Source organism: Drosophila yakuba, chromosome X, assembly GCF_016746365.2.
Source record: "Drosophila yakuba strain Tai18E2 chromosome X, Prin_Dyak_Tai18E2_2.1, whole genome shotgun sequence".
In the NCBI taxonomy this organism is placed as follows: domain Eukaryota; kingdom Metazoa; phylum Arthropoda; class Insecta; order Diptera; family Drosophilidae; genus Drosophila; species Drosophila yakuba.
In genome coordinates, this window is record NC_052526.2 from 2,573,800 (window position 1) to 2,598,438 (window position 24,639).

The 24,639-nt window shown below is 41.3% G+C and overlaps 2 protein-coding genes across 3 annotated transcripts in view; both read left to right on the forward strand.

Moving 5' to 3' along the window:
- LOC6524046 (GAS2-like protein pickled eggs) overlaps positions 1 to 24,639 on the forward strand; it is a 48,458-nt gene that overhangs the window by 16,409 nt on the left and 7,410 nt on the right. For both annotated transcript variants that reach the window (XM_015189969.3, XM_002099879.4), the window contains exons 3-5: positions 10,249 to 10,664; positions 24,201 to 24,397; positions 24,454 to 24,572. In XM_015189969.3, the coding sequence (XP_015045455.1) occupies positions 10,497 to 10,664; positions 24,201 to 24,397; positions 24,454 to 24,572 (484 nt within the window). In that variant the 5' untranslated portion in view covers positions 10,249 to 10,496. The remainder of the gene's footprint in view (positions 1 to 10,248; positions 10,665 to 24,200; positions 24,398 to 24,453; positions 24,573 to 24,639) is intronic.
- On the forward strand, positions 13,448 to 16,005 carry LOC26534914 (putative ATP-dependent RNA helicase CG14443). Its single transcript, XM_015189970.2, has one exon. It carries the CDS (start codon positions 13,662 to 13,664, stop codon positions 15,915 to 15,917), a length of 2,256 nt encoding a protein of 751 aa, XP_015045456.1. The 5' UTR covers positions 13,448 to 13,661; the 3' UTR covers positions 15,918 to 16,005.

Below are 24,639 nucleotides of genomic sequence, written 5' to 3' on the forward strand. Positions count from 1 at the left end.
AACAATCGTTGAGCGCTAATACGCACCCAAAACGGATCCAATTATGTCATTTAATTGATCCGCACAAGTTCATATCCGTGTAATTTGTGCCAGTCTCTTTTGCAGTGTGTCAAAGTTGAGACGATAATGCGATCATCTTGTATAATGATCGTGCAATGGACTCAATTTCGACTCGGCAAACATCATCAAAACCTAATTGATTGCAGGCACCCCTTAAATTGCCCCGCCCTCTGATCACCTGCTGTGTTTTTTCGTGTTTCCTATTTTTCTATTTAATTTTTTTTCGATGGTAGTGGGGGGGCTTTTGACAGTTTCCAATCCACTTGAAATTTAAATTACGAAATCGAAATTGAAACTGGCCCAAGATTGGTTGTGCGTTTCAGCGTCTTTTGGGATCTGGAGATCTGTCTTTCTGGTCTTGGCCATTTGTTTTGGGCCATTTGACATGGCTTGGCATTCACACTAGTTTGGTTTTGTTTTAAGCCCTCTGTTTGATTGCCGGATCATTATCACAAAACTGATGTTGTTTGGCCGGCGGTTTTAATGATGCCACATGATCATCATCGCTTCCAATGTCTTGGGTCGCAGCTTGATCAATTTTAATTGCTCTAACCCTCTTAAGGGCTTGTCATAAATTAATTTAAAGCATTTTGCCAGTTCAAGCGATGATCGTGAAATTGAAAGTGAATTTATTTTCAATTTCGTTAACCATTATTGAAGTGCGCACAAACGCACCAATTGTATCTATTTTGTTGCTCCATCTGTATCTATATCTGTATGTGTATCTCTATATGTATTGGTATCGGTATTTGTATCCCTGACTAAGGTCAGTCAATCGATCGTTTTCCAAAGTTTGTTGTTTGTTCGCTGGCCGTGTGACTAAAAAAAGACAAACACTAATTAATTGTTCTAAAAGTGACACACAAAAAAATATCGCCTGCAGTCGCGAGATGAAAGACCTTTTGGTTTCGTTGAGTTAGTGTTGCGCCTCTGTTTGCTTTTTGGAGCCGCAAGGTTAGCCATAAATAGCCCTGAGAAACGAGACTCCCAAATTGCTCGAATGGATCATTGACATTAGCCAAGGGAGGTGGATATTTTTAGGGTACTAAAACACACTCCTCTTTTTGGGGGAGGGAGAAGCTCCCAGTGGGCATCGAAGAAGCGATCTAAAATCGTGTGTTTTGTTTTCGGATAATTATGATCAATGGAATTAATAAACAAAAATACAGAAAAAAAAAACAAGAAAAACAACGGCGACAACAAACAACAAAACGCCCAACACTCATGCCGGAAATTGTAGAACGTGTTTATGCCACAATTTCAAGTTGTTAAGCCACGCACTGAGACAGGCAGACAAATGCGTCAGACGACTACGACGACGGCGACAACAACAGCAACAGCAACATGCGACATGCGACATTCGTGCCAAAATACAGATACAGATACGAAGATACAAAGATACTTCATATACATTCGACTACAACAACGGTTCTTCTCACAAGAAGAGCTTAATCTCCCGATTCTTACCACTTCTTCTTCTTCGTATGCGTATACATAATACTCCTAGAAGCGATCTGTAGAAAGCGAAACTATCTACCTGATACACTGAGGCAAAATAAGCTGTAGAAATCTATTTACCTATTTTTCAATTCATTTTTTATACTTTTTATACTTTAAAGAAATAAAGTACCCAGCGTGGGCCTCCTAACTATTTTGAACAGTGCACACACGCTCACGCACATCGTAGAACCTAGCTGAACTGGAGTGAACCAAACTTTAAGGCTGAGCTCCAGTCTGGGCTGAGTGCTCCATTCATAAATGCTCCATTCAGATTTGGTTCGCCAGCGTTTCGTCTGCAGATCACGTGCCTGCTATCAAAACATATCGGGGCGGTACGGTGGGGTAACGTAAGGAGTGGGGAAGGAGACATACACACGTATGTCTGTAACAAACGTAGAGTGGGGAGCAGTTGATTGAACCGATTCGTAGCAACGTGGCCAGACTCACGATCGAATTGAGTTGTTTATGGAGGTGGCACGTTGACATCAACGCCTCAAAGTCGCCCCATCATCTCCCACTCCTTTTGGCAGGTCCACCAAGACAAAGTCCAGGTCCAACTCAAAGTTTGGATTCGTTTTCCTGGTCGTTCGATGCATAAATTGGAGTGATCCATCGCCGTGTGCGTGTCGCATATCAATTATGCCCTCCGCCAGCGGAGTTGTTCTTCATTCCTGTTTATTTTGTTAGCTTGATAGACGTGGTATTTAAAAGCTATCGTATAGTGTGGTAGTGGCATTAAACTAATTAAAAGTAAACGTGTAACTTTTTTTTTGCACAATTTTAAATTATTTGATCTGCAGGGGATTTTTGCATCAAGGGATCCGCACAGTTATCACCCGCTATGTGCTCCAGTTGTTCGCCGTGGCCTGGTTGCTCCCGCTGCGTGTGTGTGTGTTGTCTTGACCTCGTTAACAGGTGATCTCGGAATCGCTGGAAGGCTGGGCCCAATACCGATGAGTTGGCTGCCAGCAATCAGGCCGTAAATGGCTAATTAACAACAACGCATAACTCTCACCTGGCCAAAGAGCTCAGCACGTTGGCAAATGGTAATGGAAATGGAAATGGAGATGGAGCATTGGAGGTCTTTACGGACTAGACAATTGCCAATTATGTTCAGGTCCAGATCCAGTTCAAGTTCCACGTCGAGTTCTAGTTACGGATTGCAGGTCTAGTCCGAGATTGTGCTCTTGCTCTTGCTCTTGGACGCTCGGTGGTTGGTTTCCATTTCAAAATCTTAGCAACTTTTGTTCTTGGCCCCTTGTTGCTGCTGGTGGTTGTTGCCTCAGCTGCACAATGTCATTGGATATGTGGCAATTGTGTCACACATCTTGGCCACCGAGCTTGTCGCATGGCCAATGTCAGTTGTCATTAGATAGTCCTCTTCATCATCATTATCATTGCCCCCAAAACGGACAGCTCCCACAAGTTAGACAATCGTAACACAAATGTATGTATGTATATGTGTAACTTAGTTAAATATTTTGATAGGAATTTACTACGCTCAAACGTGGAAAAATCAAATTTATTGCTTTAAAATTGAATAAATTGCTGTTAAAGTCAGACATGTAGACAATAATTTATTGAACTCACTTTCCATTCATATGTAACCAAGTTAAAGTAGAGTAAAAATAAGCAGTCCAGTGCTGTATGCAAATAATTACTACTACTTATCAGCACTACTTTTTGACATTTGGTTATTTGCAAAGTAGCAAAATAGCCAGGTTGTGTATCTAAACAAGGTTATAGTGTTAATGACTTTGTTGTTTAAAATGCAAAATATGTTTAGATAATCACGGTTTTAAATAGTAAGCCCCAATTCTTAACCGAAACGAATAAAAACACAAATTTTGAACCCAGAATTAGACTCAGATTTAATCGTTTCTTGGAAGAATCTGCGCATGACAAGAGATATTATAACCCATTTGTCACTATCTTATATGCAAAAATCAATTGATTCGTTTACTAGCCAAGGTATCAACGGTCCGGTTAAAACATTCTGAGAATTTGAACAGGGTTCGAGAATCAGCAAAATCGGTATTTATGAGGGGCATATAAATCTTGTTTGCATATACTCGCGTAGAAATTACAGGCCGAAGCGATTCGATTTCTGCATAAATACTGCAAAAAATTGCCCTTTTTAAGGTTGGTTCCCAGAAGACGCTACCTTTCGATCAGCCCCCCTCTCACCGACCCTTGTCGCCCAAAAAAGAGCGAGTAAGATGACGACGGCATTAAGCCTGATTAGGCTGGGCCAAAAAGAAAGGCAACAATAAAGGCACACATAAAAAAATGGGAGAAAAAAACTCATAAGTGTTGACGGGGCGACCGAAAGAAAACAAAAGTAAACCCGGTACAAGTTCAAGGTCAAGAGCGGAGAAGAGAGTGCAGAAGAGAGCGGAAAGCTGCGCTTCAGGTCTGTCTCACACACACACACATGCACGAGCGAAAGGTGAACCCGCGAGTGAGGGAGATGGCAAGCGGATGGGGGCGCTAGTTGGAGCAGAAGGGCATGAGTTGTGCAGCAGAAAGAACTTCACAGCATCAGCGCAAGCATAAAAGCAACACTAAAAGAGTACAGTCATGCATCGCTATGGCATTTTATAGTATTCTATAATATTTAGTAAGGGCAAAAACACCAATTTGCATGTTTTCTTTTCCGTCACAAAGTGCGACATTATACCCGTGCAAAACGTTTGAACATAACATTTATTTGTTTTGTAATTCTCATCTGAAAATGCAACCTATTGAGTTTGTACTGTGGCAGAGAAAAGAATCAGGTAAAACAGCAGCCGGAACGCAACAACAAAGGCAACTTGAAGCCATGGTTAATGAAAGTCAGACAGTGGGCGGGGTAGAAACTGAAAAGCATTAGAAGTGGCGAGGCAGAAAAACGCTTGCAATCGCCGCCTTTCCCCCTCTCACTCTTTAGCCACCGAGCTCCCCTCTCTCTCCTTGGCCAAAAGCCCACTTTAAACGCACCGAAGTGCTACCGCCATTACGTCATTGAGCGTGGAGTAGACTCATATGTATGTACGTACCTATTATGTATTTATTATTTATTTATACATTCTATAGCACGATCACAGTCGCTGTCTTTGTACATATGTACATACATATGTATATATATCTGTGACTTAGATAGTGCAAAAACCTTTCTAGTTTGCTCAATGTAATCTCCACATTGAGTGATGGATCAACTGATAAGATTTCAAAACCCCCTCCCGTCATAAACTATATTTTTCTTTCAATATCTGCAAATACCTCTGTGTTAGTTTACAGAATGTATTATATAATTGTTTGGCATATTATTGTTTTGATCATTGTTAGTTGTCCTTTCGGCGGAGGTCATTGCATTGGTCTTCAAAGTCGAACAAAGTTAGCACTACTCCCCCTTCTTACTGTCTCTCTCTGCGTTCTCGCTTCTCCTTATGGCTATCTCGCTCGCTCCTGAGGCAACCCACACTGCGCAGCTGCGACTGCGCAAATGACTGAGTTCGACTCCAACTTGGAGCTTAGCAGAGCCTATTGTTGGTTTTGTTGCTGTTGCTGCTGCTGCTGTTGTCATTTAAAGTCTAATCAAAACATTTGAAGTTACTTAAGAAACCTACGCAGCTTAAGTTGCGTTTCTTGTTTCGAGTTCTTAACTTGTCGCAGCTTTGTCTTTGTTTCTTTTTTGTTCTTTTTTTTTTGCTTACACAGACGGAGGCAAAATAAATTGTAAATTAAGTTTCTGCGACATTTCTACAAAAAGCGGCCATTGAGCGACAAGTTTTTTGTTGTTGCTGCCGCTGATTTGCAGTTCTTTGGTTTTTGTATACTATTGTGTTGTGTTTTCTTTGCCCTTTTAAATGATATAGCGGCTTTAGAAGGTTAACATGTGTGTGAGTGGAAGTTTGATCTACTTAAGGCCAGACGAAATAAAAAAAAAACTAAAAAAATACGTTTCTCTTTGTACTCCCCATATAATTCGATGTTGTTCTTGTTGCCGAGCTCGATTATTTGCTTTTGAGTGAGTCAGTTTGCTGAACTTTAGTTTTGGCCCGCTGCCAGTGAATTTCCTTACCCGCTCATTGGTATCCTCCCACTCTCGTATTCCCCTTCCCCACCGTAGTTCCCTCAGCTAGTCCAAGGTCGTCGTCCTCCCACACACGCCACCCACTCCACCGCACTCCAATAAAATCGTCAGCCGACATCACCGTCAGTGTCCAACACCAACTGACTAATATATACAAAGTATCCGTATGAACATGAAAATTGTACAGTGCTTCTGAGTTGTTAGAAATAGAAGATGATATCTATTTAACGATCAACGTTCCATTTGATTTAAAAAATTGTGGTCCAAAGTGGGACCATGGGAAATGTAAGCATAACTCATTTAATTAATATTCAATTTTGCAATGAATAATTAAAATGTGCATAAATAACGTATAACATAAATATATAAATTAATGTTTACATCTGTCCAAAATCACAAAATTAATATCATATTGTAGCTCCATGTTTTCCCATGAAATTCCCATAAAATATGCAATTTTTTAAAGACATATACCAGACATACATATGTTGGTTAAAAAATGTAAAATTTAGATGGCATGCGATAAATCAACTTGTAGCTTAGTTATCGTTATTTGTACCTATTAATTATAATAAAATTAATTCAAAGCCGCCGGCGCTCAAACTATGCAGATTGGTTAGAGAAAATGTAAGCTAATATGGTTTATATTTTTTTGATCACGCAAACCACTGTAATCACATGCAAAAGCCACTCTATGCCAGAAATTTTTTTGCTCACTATATTTTTTGATTCTTAACTACAAAATGGAGGCGCCGGTTCTGCTTTTGTCTGGCGTCTATTGATTTAGCCGTAAATGACAAAATGACAAAAACGGAGACAAAGCGTCCAAAAGGAAACTCCGGCAAGTGCATTTAACCAAATGAGCGGGGAAAATGCGGAAAATGAGGAGAAACAGGGGATAGTGCTGACATCTACTGCTGATAATGGAAATATATATACATATATATATATATCTGTACATGGATGGGATGGAATGCAATGGGTCCGCTGATGGGTGGATGATGATGATGATGACAATGCATCAACAGACAAAAGGAGCCAAAAGGGAACGGCCACAAAAGGAGCCAAACATTCCATATGGGCATGGTGCATGGTATATGTGCATATGCAAAAGAGGGCGAATAAGGGGAACAACTCCAGTCGAGTGCTGTGTTACCATTGTTGTTGCTGTTGTTGGCTCAATGGCTGAAAATGGATAGATAATAACTTGTGAAAATACCTTCTGCACTTGAACGAGATTTCAAATGTTGTTGCTGAATGGGGAGCACTCAACGCAGACGGAGTTGCATCCATTCCATATCCATATTGTACACACGGGCACTGTCAAAATCATGGTCCATGGACCACATTCGACACTGAAATTTCTGACAGATGCGAGTGCATCAAGTTCGGATGATTTCGAGAGTGTTCGGCGACGGCGACGGAGATGGAAGTGGAATTGGTATTGAAATTGGAAATGGAATTGGAAATGGAGCTGTTGGCAAAGGGGCGGAGTGGGAGTGTGAACTGCACTCCAATTGAATGTTGTGGGCCTGCAACGAAATCGTTTCGATTGTCGCCTCAAGTGTCATTGAACGTTTGGGTGGCATGAAAAGAAAATATGTGGAGGAGAACTCTCTTGGGAGTACACTGAAAAAAGCTTACCATTAACCTATCTATATAAATGTTACTATAACTGGAATTGGACTATAACACCTAATTATCACTAGTTCTTTTATCTGATAATTTACATAATCTTTTTTTACTGCTTTAATCAGGCTGATATTTTGTGCATAAACAACCAAAAGCCGATGTGTATCTCTGGGATATGCAACAGATACTTGATGTCTTGTTTGACTCGCACTTGAAGTCCCAAATTGTCTGGTATAACTATCCTATTGGGTCCATCGTATAGCGATATGACAGCATTGTGAAACTCTACCGCATGACCGAACAGCAAACACAAACTCTATCTCTTTTGCCACTTTAGTAATTGTTAATTGAAAAAGGCAACAAGAGCAGCAGCAGCAGCAGCAACAAAAAGATTGAATTCGTTACTTTTATAACATATTTTCCATGCCCACTGTCATGTTGAAGCCAAAACTTTATCGCTTCACACTCTCGATCACTTTTACTGTCATCCGGCAATTCACACTTTGCTATTGTCAAAAGTGGGGAAAAGTCGAAGTATTAAAAGTATTGGGGAGCTAGGGGAATTCATTAGTTCACTTGTTGCTTGAAGTTTGTTATGTTAGTTTGAAGAACTTAATAAAATTAAAAATTGCCAAACTGCATACAAAATGAGCACATTCTTATTTTTTTTATAGTCGTATATACAAACTTGTATATACCTGAATTAGAAAATGATCCAATAACAATTATAGGCATGACAACAAAAGATAAGAAGTTTTTATTTGTACGCCTTGGTTGATTACTTAAGCCCTTTGATATAGAAGCTGTTCTCTTCCGATTGAACAATTGCTGCAATATCTAATAAGGAATATACTATATATGTATGTATGTATATATGGGAACCCACCAATCCGATTGCCATCGAGTCTGGGAACTTTTGGTCAGATAAGGGACAAGTTTCACGCCTCACAGAATGAAGAAGCATTGGAAAACAATGTAGAAAACGTTGGGAAATGCGGGGGAGTTGCGTGATGACAGTTTCGAATGTGAAAATCGGCAATGGCCAAAATACAATTTAATAAGAAAAAAACAAAGCAAAAAAAAACTTACTTTGGAGGGGCATTCAATTACCGGACTTGGCGATGGGAGGAGATTGGATCGCATTGGATTGAAATGGAATGGGGCAGACCTTATATGCGAATCGATGCCAACGACGCGACGCATCCTATGCAAAATGTGTGTGCTGTATATACATACATTTCGCTGTGTTTGGATGCGGATTTTTTAATTAAATTCACTTTCAAAAATACCGCTAATCATTCGAACAAAAGGCCAGCGAGCATTTGCATATATGTTTGTCTCGAAAGCTTGCAACTTTTGTTTCATTTTTGTTTTTTTTAGTTATTCTCTGACTTGGGTCAACAGCAGGGGGGCGTGGCATATGAATGGATTGATCGATCTAGGCAAAAAGATTTTCGCAAGTGCGAAAGTGAAATCCGGGGGATGAGATGCGGATTTACCCAAAAACCAAACCCCCCGGAGGTAAGTTTTTTGGTACATCAATGGCCAGCAAATTAGCCAACACACACATGCATGTTTTTTGTACTTGTCCGAATGCAAAAACAAATACGAATACGAATCCGAATTCGAATAGCAATCGCAATCCGATTCCGAATCCGCCTGATCGCTTTGAAAAAACACGTAAGTGGCCAAATCGGTGCGCCTTAATTAAGACCAGCCTCATCGGGAATGAGGCGGTTGCGCAAGCGCTTAATACAGCTTCGGGGACCAATGGATTCAATAGCCAGGCGAATTAAATACACAAAACATTTAAAATACACACAGCGATCTCTAAAAACCAAAAACCCCAAACAACGAACAGCGGAATTCCAGTGCGAACGGGATTCGATTTCTTTCAGCTTTGTTCCCACTCTTTCTCCCATGGCGTTTTTATGATTACCTATCGATTGGATCGCTCTTACAATATACAATATACACGGTTTTCGACCTAGCCCAGCAGCACCTTGGCCTAATTATCATAATTTATTATTAATAGAGCAGGTGTGTCTATGGTGATGTTCTGCTTTGCAGTTAGAAATTTGTGCCACATGTTGCCATTTAAGGTTGAGAGTTAAGTTACTTTTTAACCATAAACTATATAACGGACTTCTTTTTCATATTTATTGCATGTTGCAATATACATATTTAACACTTACATACACAAAGTTGCGCTTCGGCTTCCTTTGTCCTGGGAGCCCCTCAGCAAAAGTTTAATTCCATTGGATGGGGATGAGGATTAATGAGGGGCGGATGGCAATAACAGCAACCTGTTCTGATGGCCCAAGGTCGAATCCTGTTGCGGCATCCTTATGCAACGATAATTCGATAAATGCTTCTGATAAGCCATAAGTTTTATGACTGGCCTTGAATGGCAGTTGCCTGTTGGCTATCGTCTTCGACATTAATCTCCTTCTGACCGAAGTTCACAGTTCAATTGGGCTTACCGCCAATTAGTTGCTGCTGTTAATGAGCAGCGGCTAAGAAAAAAACTTTAAAAAACTTTAAAAAATGGGGAACTTGGGTGTGAGATGCCATTAACCCGGCGCCCCAATACCGATTTTGTTTTATTTTTCTAGAGGCTGCCGCTGGTTTGTCTGGGCCTTTTTCAAGTTACCGACTTTTATGTTTTGTTTATTGATTTTATTTGTATAACTTTGCAGTTGCTGTTTTGCCGACGGCGGTGGTTTGCCGTTGCCGTTGCCGCTGCGGTTTTCAGTACCATAATTATGTCAGCTGCAGTGGCACAATCATAAATTTACGCCGTTTTGGTGCAACAATTTTTTAAAATTTATTATCCACTCGCTGGCAATCTGATTACATATCATCAATCAACGAGATTTTCAGACGAGGAGTTGAGGAAATTCTTGCATTTCCGCAGCATACAAACAAAATATTTGGCCAACAAAATATTAATTTATGTTTATACTTTTGATTTCTTTCAGCTCAATATCGAACCGAACCGTACCGAAACGCTAATCCGAACCAGACGCGATGCACTGCAGCCAGAAGCGTAAGGAAAATACGACGACCAATCTTTGCTAAGGTCTGAGAAACCACAAAAATATATACATACATATATAGATAACCAAAAACACAAATATCTAAAAATCGAAATCGAAATCGAAAGCAAAAGCAAAGGCGAAGAAGCTGTGAATAGAATTTTAGAAGGATTCAATATAAGCCCGACGCAATGGCCATGTTGGAGGCGAGGCCATATAGGCCATTTAAATCCAGCGAGGAATATCTGGAGGCCATGAGGGAGGATTTGGCCGAGTGGCTTAGCACACTTTATCCAGAGCTGAGCATCAATGCCGATAACTTTATGGATCGCTTGGACACGGGAGTGGCATTGTGCAAGGTAAGCCGCAACTCATACTCATTCCATTTCCACCTACCCATCCATTTCACATCACACACACTTTACACACCACACTCACAAGCTCGACAACTCGACACTCTGCAAGTGGCAAGAGCTCGACAAATTTCCATTTCATCTTTTATGTCTCGACTCGACTCAACTCGGCTAAAAGGCTTCTTACCTGGCCAACGGCACTCCGGCAGGAAAACCATAGGAAGAAACAGAAACCAGGTCACCGGGGGTTCATTGAGCCGGCTTAGTTGCTCAACCGAAAGCAATTGTGAAAAGTTCATAATTTAAATGAAGTACTGAAATAAGCCAACGGGACAGGGATAATAAATTAGGGTGTAGAAAAGATTTTTACCGAGTGAGTTGCCTAATTCTACATACAAAAGACACCCCATTTAGTCGTTAAACTTACAAATTAAAGAAAATGCATGCAAGTGAAACAGCAATTACATGGAATTTATAAGAAGTCAATTAAAACCAACTAAATTTATAAATATATCAATAGGGTGAGAGGCCTATCGTTAATGATATCATTAATGTCGAAATCCAAGTTAAAAATTGTTACCTTAACTAGACATGTTACATTTAATGCTCATATATGCATTCTCTTTGATCGCTAATATTATTTGCTTGGCTTTGGTTTTGTTTTGTTTTTCAGTTTTCTGCAGTCTGTAGTCCGTTTTCAGTTTCGGTTTGGCTTGGTTTGGTTTGGGTGGCACATGCCATAACCACAAATCCCTGCCCCCTGCCTTTTGGCCCTCTTTTCTGTTTCTATTTGGTTGGCGCTGAGTGGCGCCAGTAGCACCCGACATCGTCACGCTGGAGGCCAATAGCAAGACCTCAACCCGTAGACAATTTGTCTTTACTTCTGCTGTTGCCCCGATGTTGCAGCTATTTTTTCTGTTTTGTTGCTTTGCTGTTTTTGTTTTTTTTTTATTTTGTTGCAGCCTTTTTTTCTGCTTTGCGGATTCGTATCGGCAACGAGATCGCCTTGCCCCGTTTGGGGGTCTCCTGCTGCGTCGATCTCCTCTCGTTTCTTTTGAGTGTGTGTGGACTTTTGCTGCTTTTCTTCAGGGAACATAGCCGAGAATTTATGCCCAGTCCTACATTAGTAGCATAGAACTCTGTTGTCGACGAAAATATGTAATGTAACCAGAGAGATCGCTATAGTAAAGTTCCTCGACTATTGGATACCCGTTACTCAGCAATCAGACAGACGGACATGGCCAGCTCGATTTGGATGTACTTTATACTTTTCAACGAATCTAGTATATGTCGTTATCGTTTAGTTATTCAGTGAATTTAAATCCAGTAATTGCCGGACATGGGAAGGGATTTGAAAGAATCTTGTAAAGTTAGTGACTATATGCACAATTTTGCGAGCAGTTAGTCTTGATTTTCCCTCGAGACAAACAATTTATAAGTAATCCACTATTTTTTGAGCTTGGTTTCTGCTAACAAAGTGTTGAATGTAACGCCGTTTTTGTACGTTTGGTGCCGATTATCCACTCCCCCAACCACTGTAGCCACACACAGCGATCCCAGCAGCCGCAGCCACACAGCTGCACCTGCAACTGCACACACACAACAACACACATACACACACACAGCTCACCTCAAGATGTTGGACATTCCCCCCAATACTCGAGTGCATCCATGGATCCATAGACAACTCCACCCCAAGGCGAATGCTCGAGCTCGATATGGTGATGGATATGCGTGCAGCATAATCATGAAGTTGCTTTGATCTTCTGTCTGCGCTGTCTCGAAATAAATGAAATGACTCAGACAGGGGGTATAAATTTTGCACCGTCCAAAGTTCGGGGGGGAAACTGGGTAGCTGCCGGAAATGTCATAAGCATAAATATAATTTTTGATAATTGTGTGTGTCGCGAAGCGTTAATGGAACTTTAATTGAAACTCCGGTCTGTAGATGGAGTCTGTAGATGGGGTCTTGCTGATTGGGGGTCTTAAGCCAAAACAAATCTCTTTGAATGGCCAGCAATTCTGAGGCGATGCAGTGCGATTTTATGTCTTCATCGTTTCAACAACGATCGTAATTACGACTTGATGGCCACTTTAAATGAAGGGTGGTCGGAAAAAGGGGTGGAGGGGTGTTCCGTACTGGGGGCCAATTAGCCAAAGGAGATCGTTAGAGAACTGTCTGGCGATCATTAGCCTTAACGATCTGTACAGCCAATTGCTTGCCAATTTATCTAGTTAATTATACGGATTTTCTATAGTTAGAACTCCTCGCCAATGCATGCATGTACTTCTTATTTTTTGTTGTTTAGTTTTATGATTTTTATTCGAGAGAGATGTTACACCTCCCTCTGAATTCCGCATTAAGCAACTTTTTTGCCGCGGTTTTTTCGGATTTTGTTTGGTTTTCGTCGTCGGCTAATTGAATTTGATAAAAAGCCAGCGAATGCTTTTAATTGAACAAACATTCAGACACTCACACAGTCGCCAATTATACGTAGATAACCCAATGGAGCCAGATAATGCCCAGCTCTCTTTTTTTGGGTCTTTCGATTGAGTAAGAGAGCTCTGCACTTCCGCCAGCGAAGTCCAAACCCGTATCCGTACCACTGTCCGGAACTGGGACAGTTTGCACTCGGAAAGTGAAGCATATTAAAGACCATAAAAGTCCACTTAAACCATTCAGATTAATACGGAACTGGTATTCTCCATTTAAAAAATAAGACATCTGACACAATTATTTATATAATAATAATAATAAACAACAATTTGCAATTATTCATTATAAAGATCAACATTGAAATTAAAAAATTTGTTTGGTTGACTAACACTAAGGGTACTAGAGTAACCACTCGGAAAATTAGCCAACACCAAAATTTAGAGTTGTCTACTTTTTCACTTCACTTGACATTTCGCTACCTTGGCAAGGAAAAATTTCAGTGCTTTAGCAAAAACTAAAACGGGGATATCAAAACGCAGAACTAACTCTGAGAACCGCTACAGAAAATGTCTAAGGAGGTTAAAGAAATGGAGATGGAAAACTTGAAAGGCGAAGCTTCTGATACAGAACAAAATCAGGAAATCGAACGGACCTCTGGCCTTTCACCAAAGAAAACAGTTAGTAAAATAGAGAATAACAAGCCGAATAATCCGTTCCGTAAGCATTCCACGTCTTCGAGCTCATCGAGCGGTTCTGGTACAAGCCGATTGTTCAGAACTTCAATATCCTCCAGCTCTGGCTCGGAGTCTCGCCCTTCGAGGGATAGGTTTTCCTCTACACGGAATGGAACTCAGGACGAGAAATTAAAATTGAAAGTCAGGAGCCATAATTCCGCTGAACCATGTTCTGCTGACGTATCGAAGTCGAAAAGCAGGAGCCGTAGCATGAGTAAAAGCAATTTTAGAGGAAGATCCAATTTACGGTCCAGTTCTGGGTCCGATTCTGGGTCCAATTCCGGGTCCCATTCCGGAAACGATTCTGAATCCAATTCCAGTTCCGGTTCGGGATCCGATGCGGAATCCAATGCGGGAGCCAGTTCTCGTGGTAGCGACAAGAAAGAGACTACACGACTACGAAGCGCTGTTCGTCGCATTAATGAAACTTGGCAATCACCAAACTCTTTCAAGTCAGTAAAAACGTATCGTAAAAAATATGAATCAGGAAGCAGCAGTACACCACAAAATCCTTGGAAGAACAGAATAGATCTGACGAACGGCAGTACGAATCTCAAAAGTCCGGACAATCGCAGTCGCAATCCTTGGAGGGTCGGGATGCGCAATCGTCTGAAGACTCAATCGAGGGGCAGTAGCTTCAGCCCTTCTCAAAAGGTTTTCAAGAATGGGTCCTTGATCAGAAGCCGTAGTCCCCATCGCAATCCCTGGAGGGATCGTTCCCCACCCAAAAGCCGAAGTCCCCCTAATAACTTAAGTACCAGAAAGCAGCCGAAGGATGTGGTGGATAATGACACCGATCTTTATCGGGAACGCCACAAAATCACCTTGGCCAGCTGGGATATCCGACCCATTCCCAAGCCTATGAAGAGTTTCCACAGCAGCGGATTCGATGCGACCATATTAGGGCGACTAGAGCTCCAAGGCTATGATGCACCCACGCCCATTCAGGCGCAAGCTTGGTCGATTGCCCTGGCGGGTAGAAATCTGGTGATGATTTCCGGTAACGGCACTGGCAAAACATTGGGCTACCTACTGCCTGGCATATTGAATATACAGGAGCAGCGAGGATCAAAGGGGCGCAAGAAAGGACCCATTGTCTTGATTTTGGTGGACGGTCGCGAGGCTGCTACTTTGGTCCGCAAGGAGGTATTGAACTACACTAATCCCCGCGAGCTTAGGGCTCATTGCCTCTTGGGCGGTGGTCAATGGCAAAGCCATTCCGAATGCGATCTGCTGGTGGCTTCTGCTGGTCGCCTTCTGGAAATGATAGATGATAAAAAACATGAGGTGGAACTGGATCGTTGCGCCTATTTGGTTCTAGACGACATCGACCGCATGATAGACGTGGGCTTAGAGGGTCAAATCTGCCGGCTGCTATGTCGTCTACGTCCACGTGCCCAATTGATCATCACCACGTCCTCGTGGTCACGTAATCTGGAGCGGATAGCCAACAAGTTTATGGGCCAATACACCTCGATACGCGTGGGTCCAATCAACAATTCCAGCGAGGATTTACAAAACATTCGCCAGCGGGTGGAAGTAATCGATGGGCGTTCCAAAATGTATCAACTTAAAGAAGAGCTGACTGCTATTTATGATTCAAGCGATAGTCCCGGGAAAGTGGTGGTCTATGTGAAGCGCCAAAAGCTCGTGGACGAACTGGTGGAATTCATTCGGCTCTTTGTGCCCTGTGAGGGCATCCACGGAGGACGTTCTACGCTGGAAAAGGAAGTCATAATCCGAGATTTTCGCAATGGTGCCTACAATATTATAGTGGCCACGGATATGACTTCGCGCGGACTGGATGTACCGGGCATTCGTTATGTGATCAATTACGATTTCCCCATTTCCATTGAGGGCTATGTCCAGCGTTTGGTCAGAACGGGATGCCTATCGCGTTCCCGTAACTGTGAGGCCATCAGTTTCTTTACCAAGGCAAACTCCAAGCTCTTGGTGGACGTGGTCGATTTTCTCAAGAACAATAAACAAGAAATACAACCGCACCTTCTTCAAATGGCTGAAGAACAAGCTCGTCGCCCCCGTAATCGAAAGCGCCATCGTCCACAACGCTACAATCGCAAGCGTTAGGGTTTAGATGCACCGAAATTGAAAATCATTGGCAAACATTTTGATTGTATAACTGCATGCCTCCTTAATAAATAATGGGTCCGATAAATGTTTATTGATTACCTGGGTCAATGCATATCAAATGGGAAGTTTTTAGAATTTTTGGGGCCATTTGGACTGCAAAATTGGTAATGACGAATGGGAGGCATGGATGGATGGCACGTCCGCAAAGAAAGTTGTGCATCCAGAGCTCAGAAGACGTGACGTTATGCAAGTGAATTGCAGCCCATCAATATTCAAATACTGTTACAGCTCATACTGAATCCCTCGCGATATCTACAATATGTAATTTACTTATGCGTATAAAGTTTTACAAGCTAAGAAAATACGATAAGTGCCATTTAAACTAAAGTAATTCACAGAAAGTTAAAATATTTTCAGGGTATTTAAATTTAATTAGCTTACCAATCATTCGGAATTTATTCTACAAATTGTTTTCTATCGCTGTAATGGTGCAGTAAATTGTGAAAATCCACCTAGATCTCGATCCATATCGAATCATTTGGCTTCTGTCACCGATTTACTGATTCGCCTACCGTCCAATTCGGACATATATGGGTCAATATTTTCCATACAATCCCCCCCTTTGGTCCATTGATTGCCAGAGTTATTTAGTTGTTTGCGCCAAAAGCAAATGGAAATGAATCAAAATTCATTAGAGGTGAATTTATTGTGTTGGCCATTTGATTTCGGTCCCAGCCGAGATCAAATTTCTGGCCAATCGATCGGGTGGGCCGTTCGTTTGCCTGATTGGGGTGTGAAGGGGTTGTGTATATCGCGGCTATATCTACAACAGATATCACAGGTGGCTCGGCTTGCAGCTGAGTTTTGTTCAGAAAAAAATATAGAAAAACTAAAAAAAAACAAAAAGAGGGCGGTGGACCGTGTCTAATCCGATTTTGACTTTATTAACGGTGCAATTTGTACCGACAACTGCCAGACGGGAACCAACTGGCAGTCCGAAACTCTTAACTCTTTTAACTTCGAACTCCCGGAGACTGCAAGCCAAAGACCCCTAGCGATTATTATTTATGGCCGCGAGTGTTAGCCCCCCACCACACTCCGCCCCGCCTCCCACAAATTGTATGCTAATCGCTTGGACCCCGAGACATTGGCAGCTGCCCCAAGTGAAACTGGACATGGGGACATGGAACCTGGGGACCTGGAGTCGGAGCACTCGATTGTTTTCCTTCGGTTACTCTATGAGTGTGCCTGATTTATGGAGTGTCGCTGACTAATTCCAGATCTTTCGTGGGGTGTGAGTGCTGCAGTTTACAGTTTGCTGTTTGCTGTTGAGTTTTCCGAACTGCAAATGACCATTCTAGGGATGGCAGAAAAGCGTGACCAGCACAAGCCACAAAATCACTCACGATCGTAACTGCACTGTTTCCAAATTTAGAACCGCAAAGGTCAGCGCTAAGGGGGGGGCGGAGTTGGTGGGATGGAGTCCGAAAAAGGCAATCGATTCAACAATTGATCGATTTCACTGAGTCATTGCGGAAATTAAAGATTGCGCAAAAGTGTTGCTAGAAATGGGAGTCGGCATTGAACGGGACATGCATAGAAACAATAGGCACGTTGTAATTGGCTTTAATAACATCCTTCCAATCACATTTATAGGATCACATAGGATAATGGTGAAATGAAATATTCATTTAATGTTAGGTTGAATACATTTGCTTCTAAATTTATATTGGTAAATATGGCCTTTGAAATTTAAATTTATTCATCAACTACGTGATAACCTGTCTTTTGTAATAACTGTAGTATTTTTTTTATTATTTCCTAACATCTTTACTTGATCTGGCCACACTTTATGCGTTTTACCTGACCACAAAGAAGACAAACAATCCGTTGCAACGATAACGATAAGCTGTCACGTACATATGCCATCTACTTTTTTTTGTATCCGGCGAAGTTGCACTTCAAAGACAAGGCCGCCACTCCCCCACATCCACCCCCTAGGTGGTTCCCACGCACGGGATGCGTGAGTGATGGCAACTGTCAACTGCTGTCAGTGCCAAAAACAACAAAACAACAACAACAAAATTACGAAAAACCAAAACAAAACCAAAACAAAAGAAACACACTACTTTTGCCAGCACAAATATTGTGAATTGAAATGCCAAATATGAAAAGCAAACACAGTTCGTTGTCGTGTCAGCGACGTCAATGTGCCAAGACCAAAAGCCTTTAAAACTCCCATAGTCCAAACCCCAAGTCGCTCCGAGATCTTGCAGTCACGTTTGCTTAATAAAATTAATATTTACATATGTTCCGTATTTACACACACACAACAAATGCTGCTGCCCCCTCCGTAAGTGGACAAATAGCCAAATAGACCGGCATGGTCAGGCAATTTGCACGATCCGCGTGGCAGCGATTCCCCCCGAGTCCCCAATCCTCAATACTCCATACCCATTTCTATCCCCAGCACGCACCATAATTCGTCCGTGATGATCTTTGTATACGTTAAAGGCGCTTTCGTGATCCGTGATCCGAGATCCGTGATCCATTGGAGAAAATGAGCCGGTCAATGCGGTAACCGGGTGACTCACTCATTGCCAAATGACGATAAGGATCTCAGGCAAATCGGAAGCGCCACGATCGTGAGCCATTCGAGGAGAGATTTTCCAAAGGCTAGCACTCTATTTTGGGAAAAGTGCTTCACTTTAAACCGATTAGTATTTATAAAGTATTGTTATAAATGGGAGGTCCTGAAAGAAGGTAGCATGTAACAAAGAATCATTTCCAGAACATTTCTCCAATTATGAAAAAAGTTATATTCTCAGTTATAAGACGAAAAGAGAACCGCTTAAAATAATTCGGATCACACAAGATTAGCTTAGCCTGAGTTCAGTTCGGTCATTGAATTCATTGCCTAGTAAAAACACGTAATGCTTTTCTCTCTTTGGATTTTGGCAATTCGAAACAGGAAACACACCGAATCGGACAAATTGGACAAGCGCGACAAACAGATCTCGACATTTGTGGCTTGTTCTGAGTCAGAGTCGGTTTTCTGTTTCTATTTCTGTATCTTGGTATATCCATCTGTAAATCCATCTGTATCTGTATCTGTACCTGTATCTTTAGTTATGTTTGCAACCAAGCAGTGCCGTATTTTGTCAGTCTCGCTCTCACTCTGGGGGCATAGGCGCTCGACTCGCGCACATTGTAGATCGGCTCTAATTTGGCCAGAGTCTAAATTCAAGTTTATAACTAAATATGCGCCAAGTAGGTACGGATCATTGTGGGAGGGTCCGGAGGGGGGTTCCTGCTATAGCCATAGCTCTAGCTAACCTCGATTGCGTTTGCCACATTTTTAACAACTTCACCCACATTCAAAATTCGTTTTGGCTTTGGCCGACTACAACAACATAAACCAGTTCAGTTTGGTTCAGTTTTTTCTTTGTTTTTTTTTTGGTTTGTGTTTAGGGGAGTTTTGGCATCGAATTCTGCCAGTTTTGGCCGTATCCAAATGCCCATCTACTTAGCTCTGTTTGTTGCCCTCTTTCGTTTCGTTTCTCCCAATGTCTCTGAACCCTAGAATCGTAAATACATATTTCATTTCATTTAGAAGCATTAAGTGACCTTATAAAGAATTCCCCTAATTTAACTTGGTCATTAACAACCCGACCGTTTGGCGTCCATTAAAGGAAATCACTCTGCTAATTTTGAAGCTATTTAGCCAATTTTGGGGTAATTTGGCTGACCAAAAAAATATATATATTAAAAATGGAAAAACAAATTGTGAACGTTGTACATAATTTGCTCAGTTTTGAAATTTCACAAGTAATTAAACCAATCAAAAGACGGTTGTAAGTTTTTTTTATAGAAAAAAAACCCAATGGGAAAGATATGCTTTTGTGTTTTTATTCATTAGCCTAAGGAAATATTTTTCCCGTGAAATCGGTGAAAACTAATACATGATTGTCTTAACATATGGTTGCAAACAATACACCCAGTTACTGGGTTAATTGGATTTAAGCTACTCGGATTTCGAGAGCACACACTTGTTGCCATTATTGCCATTCCCATTAGCAGTACCATTGGCTTCAAGTCAAGCGGAAGTCGTAGCTTCTAATTTTGTTTTTTTAGCTATGCTTTGGCTTTGGCAATCGTCATCGAAAATCGCCAATTCTGAGTGATCTCATCGATTCTGCACAGCTCTATCGAAATTGCCAATCGTCAGGGTCGCTTCAAGTTTTTCCCACACACACACACAGAGCAATAAACTTTGGGTCCGAAAAAAAACAAAGCAAAAAAAAGGTAGAAAGAACGCCTTCTATGGGCATTATGGAAATACCGTTAGCAAGATCAAAAGACTCCCGAGCAGGTGAGCCAAGCAGTGTTTGAATCTCGGTAAGAAGATCGATAGATCGATCATGGTTAGCTGTTGGCTGTTACCTGTGCTCCGTTGTGCAGAAATCATTTGCAAGCGAATCGATCGATCGATCTATCATTGCCAAAGCCATATAAGCAATACGAATTGTGGGTAGGAAGTCATCGCCATGCGAGAACCTTGAACCCAAAGAGACAAAGCCGCCGATGGAACGGCGTTTGAAATATGATTTTGAATGGGTCGCGGACAGTTTTGTGATTTTGATTGAGCTCCCAGTTCGCGGTTTATTGTGTGCGCTTTTTTGTTTCTGTTTTGTGTGGGGCCAATCGACGGCAATCAGTGACATAAAGAAAAACAAAAATAAAAATAAAATAATAATAACAATTGCCAAATAACAAATAACAGTTGAAACGGCGGCAAATCCGCTTAGCAAACTTCGCCCGCTCTCGAAAAACCCCATCTTTGGCACTCTGAAGGAATCACAAATGCGTCTGTGTAATTGCAAAAATCAACTATTGTTCGGTACAGTGAGCATCAATTGATAACATTTCCCAGCCGTATAATAATAGCTTATTAATATTTAAATTCAATAAATAAATAAATAAAAATAGTTAAATGTTTTTGTATTTCTGATCATTGATTGATATAAATTAACGCAAAACATTCGAGTGGATTTATTGATGATTTTATAAGAGTTAGTGCCATTTTTGTTTCACGGTTTTTTCGGATGAATTTTTTGCGATGTCATTTTATTTATTATTTAGCTGCTGCTTTTTTTGCCCGCTTTAATTTTGTTTTATTTAATTTGAGTTTTGCGGAAGCAAAAAATGCTTTTCGCACTGGCTGCGTTGCTTTGCCGTCGCTTACGTCGTCGAATGTTACGGTACAAATAATGCGACAGAGTTTATTTCTGTTGTTGCAGTTTATTTCTTTTTTTTTGCAATAGCTTTAAGTAGTAGTCATGTAATGTTATTAACGCCATATTGACATACATTTTGTGCACAGGCAAAAGCGCAACAAAAAATAGAGAAAAATCTAAGCTAATTACGTGACGTTACGTACCTGTAATAACGCCCCCTCTTTTCCTTTTTTTTTTGCACACACACCATTTACAGTCGAACATCCATAACTCGTAACGAACTTTCCTATTTCAAAGTCTCGTTAAGTGAAACACTTTAAAGGCAACGGAGAGATGAAGGACCAAACTGTTCAGTGTACTCGACGTCTAATTAACTTAATTTTTGTTTTAATATCACGTATAGTTCGATTAATGGAAGCATCACTGTAGTTCTTCGTCTGCCTCCTTGCTGTCTTCTTCTTCTCGTTCTTGCACCGCATCACCGTCACGTATTTGCAATATGAAGGGGCGTGGCCAGATTGAGTGTCGTGGGCGGTAGGCTTTGGACTACAGGTCGACCCACTTTCCATCTCTTTCCCACTCAACGTTTTATTCCCAGGGAAAAAAGAAAACACCAGAGCAGAACTGGGAACCATATGGATAAGAAGACTAAGTAGAACTAGAAGAAGAGTCATGTTAATTGCTTCGACACTTGACTCTGAAGAGGCGGAGGCGGATGCGGATGTGTATGTCAGTTCACTGGGTTAGATGGATAAGAAAACAAAGTTGATGCAGTTACACCTTTAATTTTCATAGCTGAATTAAAGCCCACACGCTGAGAAGGATTTGGCAAAAGATAGTGGCTGTTGAACCCTACCATCTTTGATGGTATATAACGTGTTTTAAAACGAAAACCATTGAAATCCAAATGCAGTGTTGTAAAATATATATAACTGCACTTGCTAATGATTGTATTTGGTGACCCGAACTGATTCTCCGATCAGTTATAGGCAAAGAATTCCATTTGCAATCGAATTAGTTCGTTTTACTTTTACTATATGGCAGATAAGATAGCTGGCGGCCGTTGATTTATTTTTTCCGGTGTCCCAATATCGATTTATCAACAGCAAACTGCACTTGCACTTGCTCCAGACGGGGGAAAAAGAAAGAAAAAAAAAACCAACAACAAGTGGCACGTGCTCTCCGCTGATGTTGATGCAAGAAAGTTTTGATGTCATAATAACAATTTCCATTTCCACAACCGTCCACCCCCTCTATCCAATGCCTCAGTCAACTGTCGAATTTCGAAAGTGAAAATGTGATGCTGCGATTATCAAATATGCATGTGCGTCCGTCTCTGTCGCGCGCCACTCTGCATGCATTATTCAGATTCAGATTCGGATTGAGAAGAGGAAGAAGCCAAACAAACATTGGAGTGGTGCTGCAGCAACCACACTCACCTGCACATATAGACACCCACAGTAGTGTCTAAGATATGAGGTCTGCAAAGAGCATCTTACGGTTTTCCTAAGTCAAGCCACAGAAATCAAAACTGTATTCCGAAATCATGAAAAGAACACAAGGTTATAGTTTAAACTTAAACTTAAATATTTTCTAAAACATAGATCAGACCATTTTATGTTTACACATAACAACTTTTTGTGTAATAGCAGTAACGCATTATTCGAAAACACTATTTACATGTCCCCGACTGTGCCTGTGTTAAGGCTTCGGTTCTAAGCTGGCGGCCAAAGTGAAACCAAGGCCCAAACCAACTTCGTGGGTAGCGCATCTGTTCAAGGAGAGCGAGAGAGAGAGAGGGAGAATGAAGAGAGATAGGAAAGAGACGGGGCGAGAGAGATGCATTTAACGCCTCTGGGTTGCCGAAATAGGTTGTGGGCGTTGCAGCTTTACCTTGCAAGCGGCATGATAAGAGCCAAAGAGGAAGAAAAGAAGAAGCCAAAGAGGCAGATGCCTTAAAGAAAAAGGTAGCGAAGCAACATATCGACTTGGAAATGCTCTTTTCCCATTAGTTAAATATATATTTAAGTTCCCACCATCTTGATTATACAATATTTTAAGCGTAGAACGAAACAGTTGGAAAACTGATGATATGCATATTAGCAATTAGTTAACGATCTCAATTGGATCTCCTCTGGCTTTCCTTGAGATATATGTATGTATTTACAAATGTACATATGTATAATGGCATGCAAACGTCAGCAGAGCGTCAACATCGTCACCGCATTTGTTGCAGTTTGCGTTGCCCTAATTTGGGGTAGGGTATTATGGTAAGGTGAAACAATAAACACCAAATAAAGCATTTGTCAGATATCCATAAAAGAAGAGAGGCGCTGGAAGAAGCAGAAATAATAATATTGTTTAAATATTAAATTATTACAACAAAGTGTGCATAAATGAATATGGAATGATGCAAATGGAAATGCATGACACGTCGAGACACGATTGCAGTTGTTGTTTTCGCCCCGAATGGGATTGGAGCTTAATTTTTGTAGGTTTTTTTTTTCCTTTTTGTTTTTGTTTTGGCCCAGGGAACTCGCATTGCGGATGACATAACCCCAAACGTCAAATGTGCCAATGGCAAATAGCGCTGAAACACTGGGATTACAATGTTGCGCCCACATTGTAAGACTCGAAATGTACATATTGAAAACACAGTTTCACTTGGTTAGGATGCAGTTCTACTCCAGGATGAAGCAAGCAACAATAACGCTGTGTGTCCAAATGTGTCCTAAAATACCATTTACCCCAGAAGAGCACAAATAAATAGCATTGTCGCGACGTTGATCGTTCAACGCCCATTGCAGGTAGCAAATGTGGTGGCCAAGATCGCGGGAAATTCGAAAGGGGGGGAGACAGCCTAAAAATGCCGTGCTAAATTCCTAAGGAGCTTAAAAATAAAACGTTTTCTAGTTTTGTATTTTTGACTTTCACGCGGACGCACTCGGCGAATTATTTGCCGTGCTCATTGGGAATTTCTGCATCATCTCATCATCTAATGCTAATGCTAATGCCTCTACTGCGTTCTTTTATTTCTTTGCAGCACGCAAATTATGTGAGACAGGCGGCTGAGGATTATCTGGCACGGCGACAGGCCCGCAACAAATCGATGACCCGCTCGATGACCTCGGGCCTGGCGGGTCCAATTCTGGCCATGGGAAATGTCCACTACCTTCCGGCTGCCAAAAGTGGCACCTTCTTTGCCCGCGACAATGTTTCCAACTTTATAACCTGGTGCAGGTGGGTTTAATCTCTTCGCAACCTTAACTCTTAGTAACCTTATCTTATTGTTGCAGAAAAAGCCTTAAGATCATCGAGTGCCTGCTGTTCGAAACGGACGATCTGATCATGCGTAAAAACGAAAAACACGTGATCCTGTGCCTTTTGGAGGTGGCACGTCGGGGAGCCAAGTTTGGTAAGTTTCTTTAATATGCATAGTAAAATAATAAAACCAAAAAAAATGGAAACTATTTTATTCTATT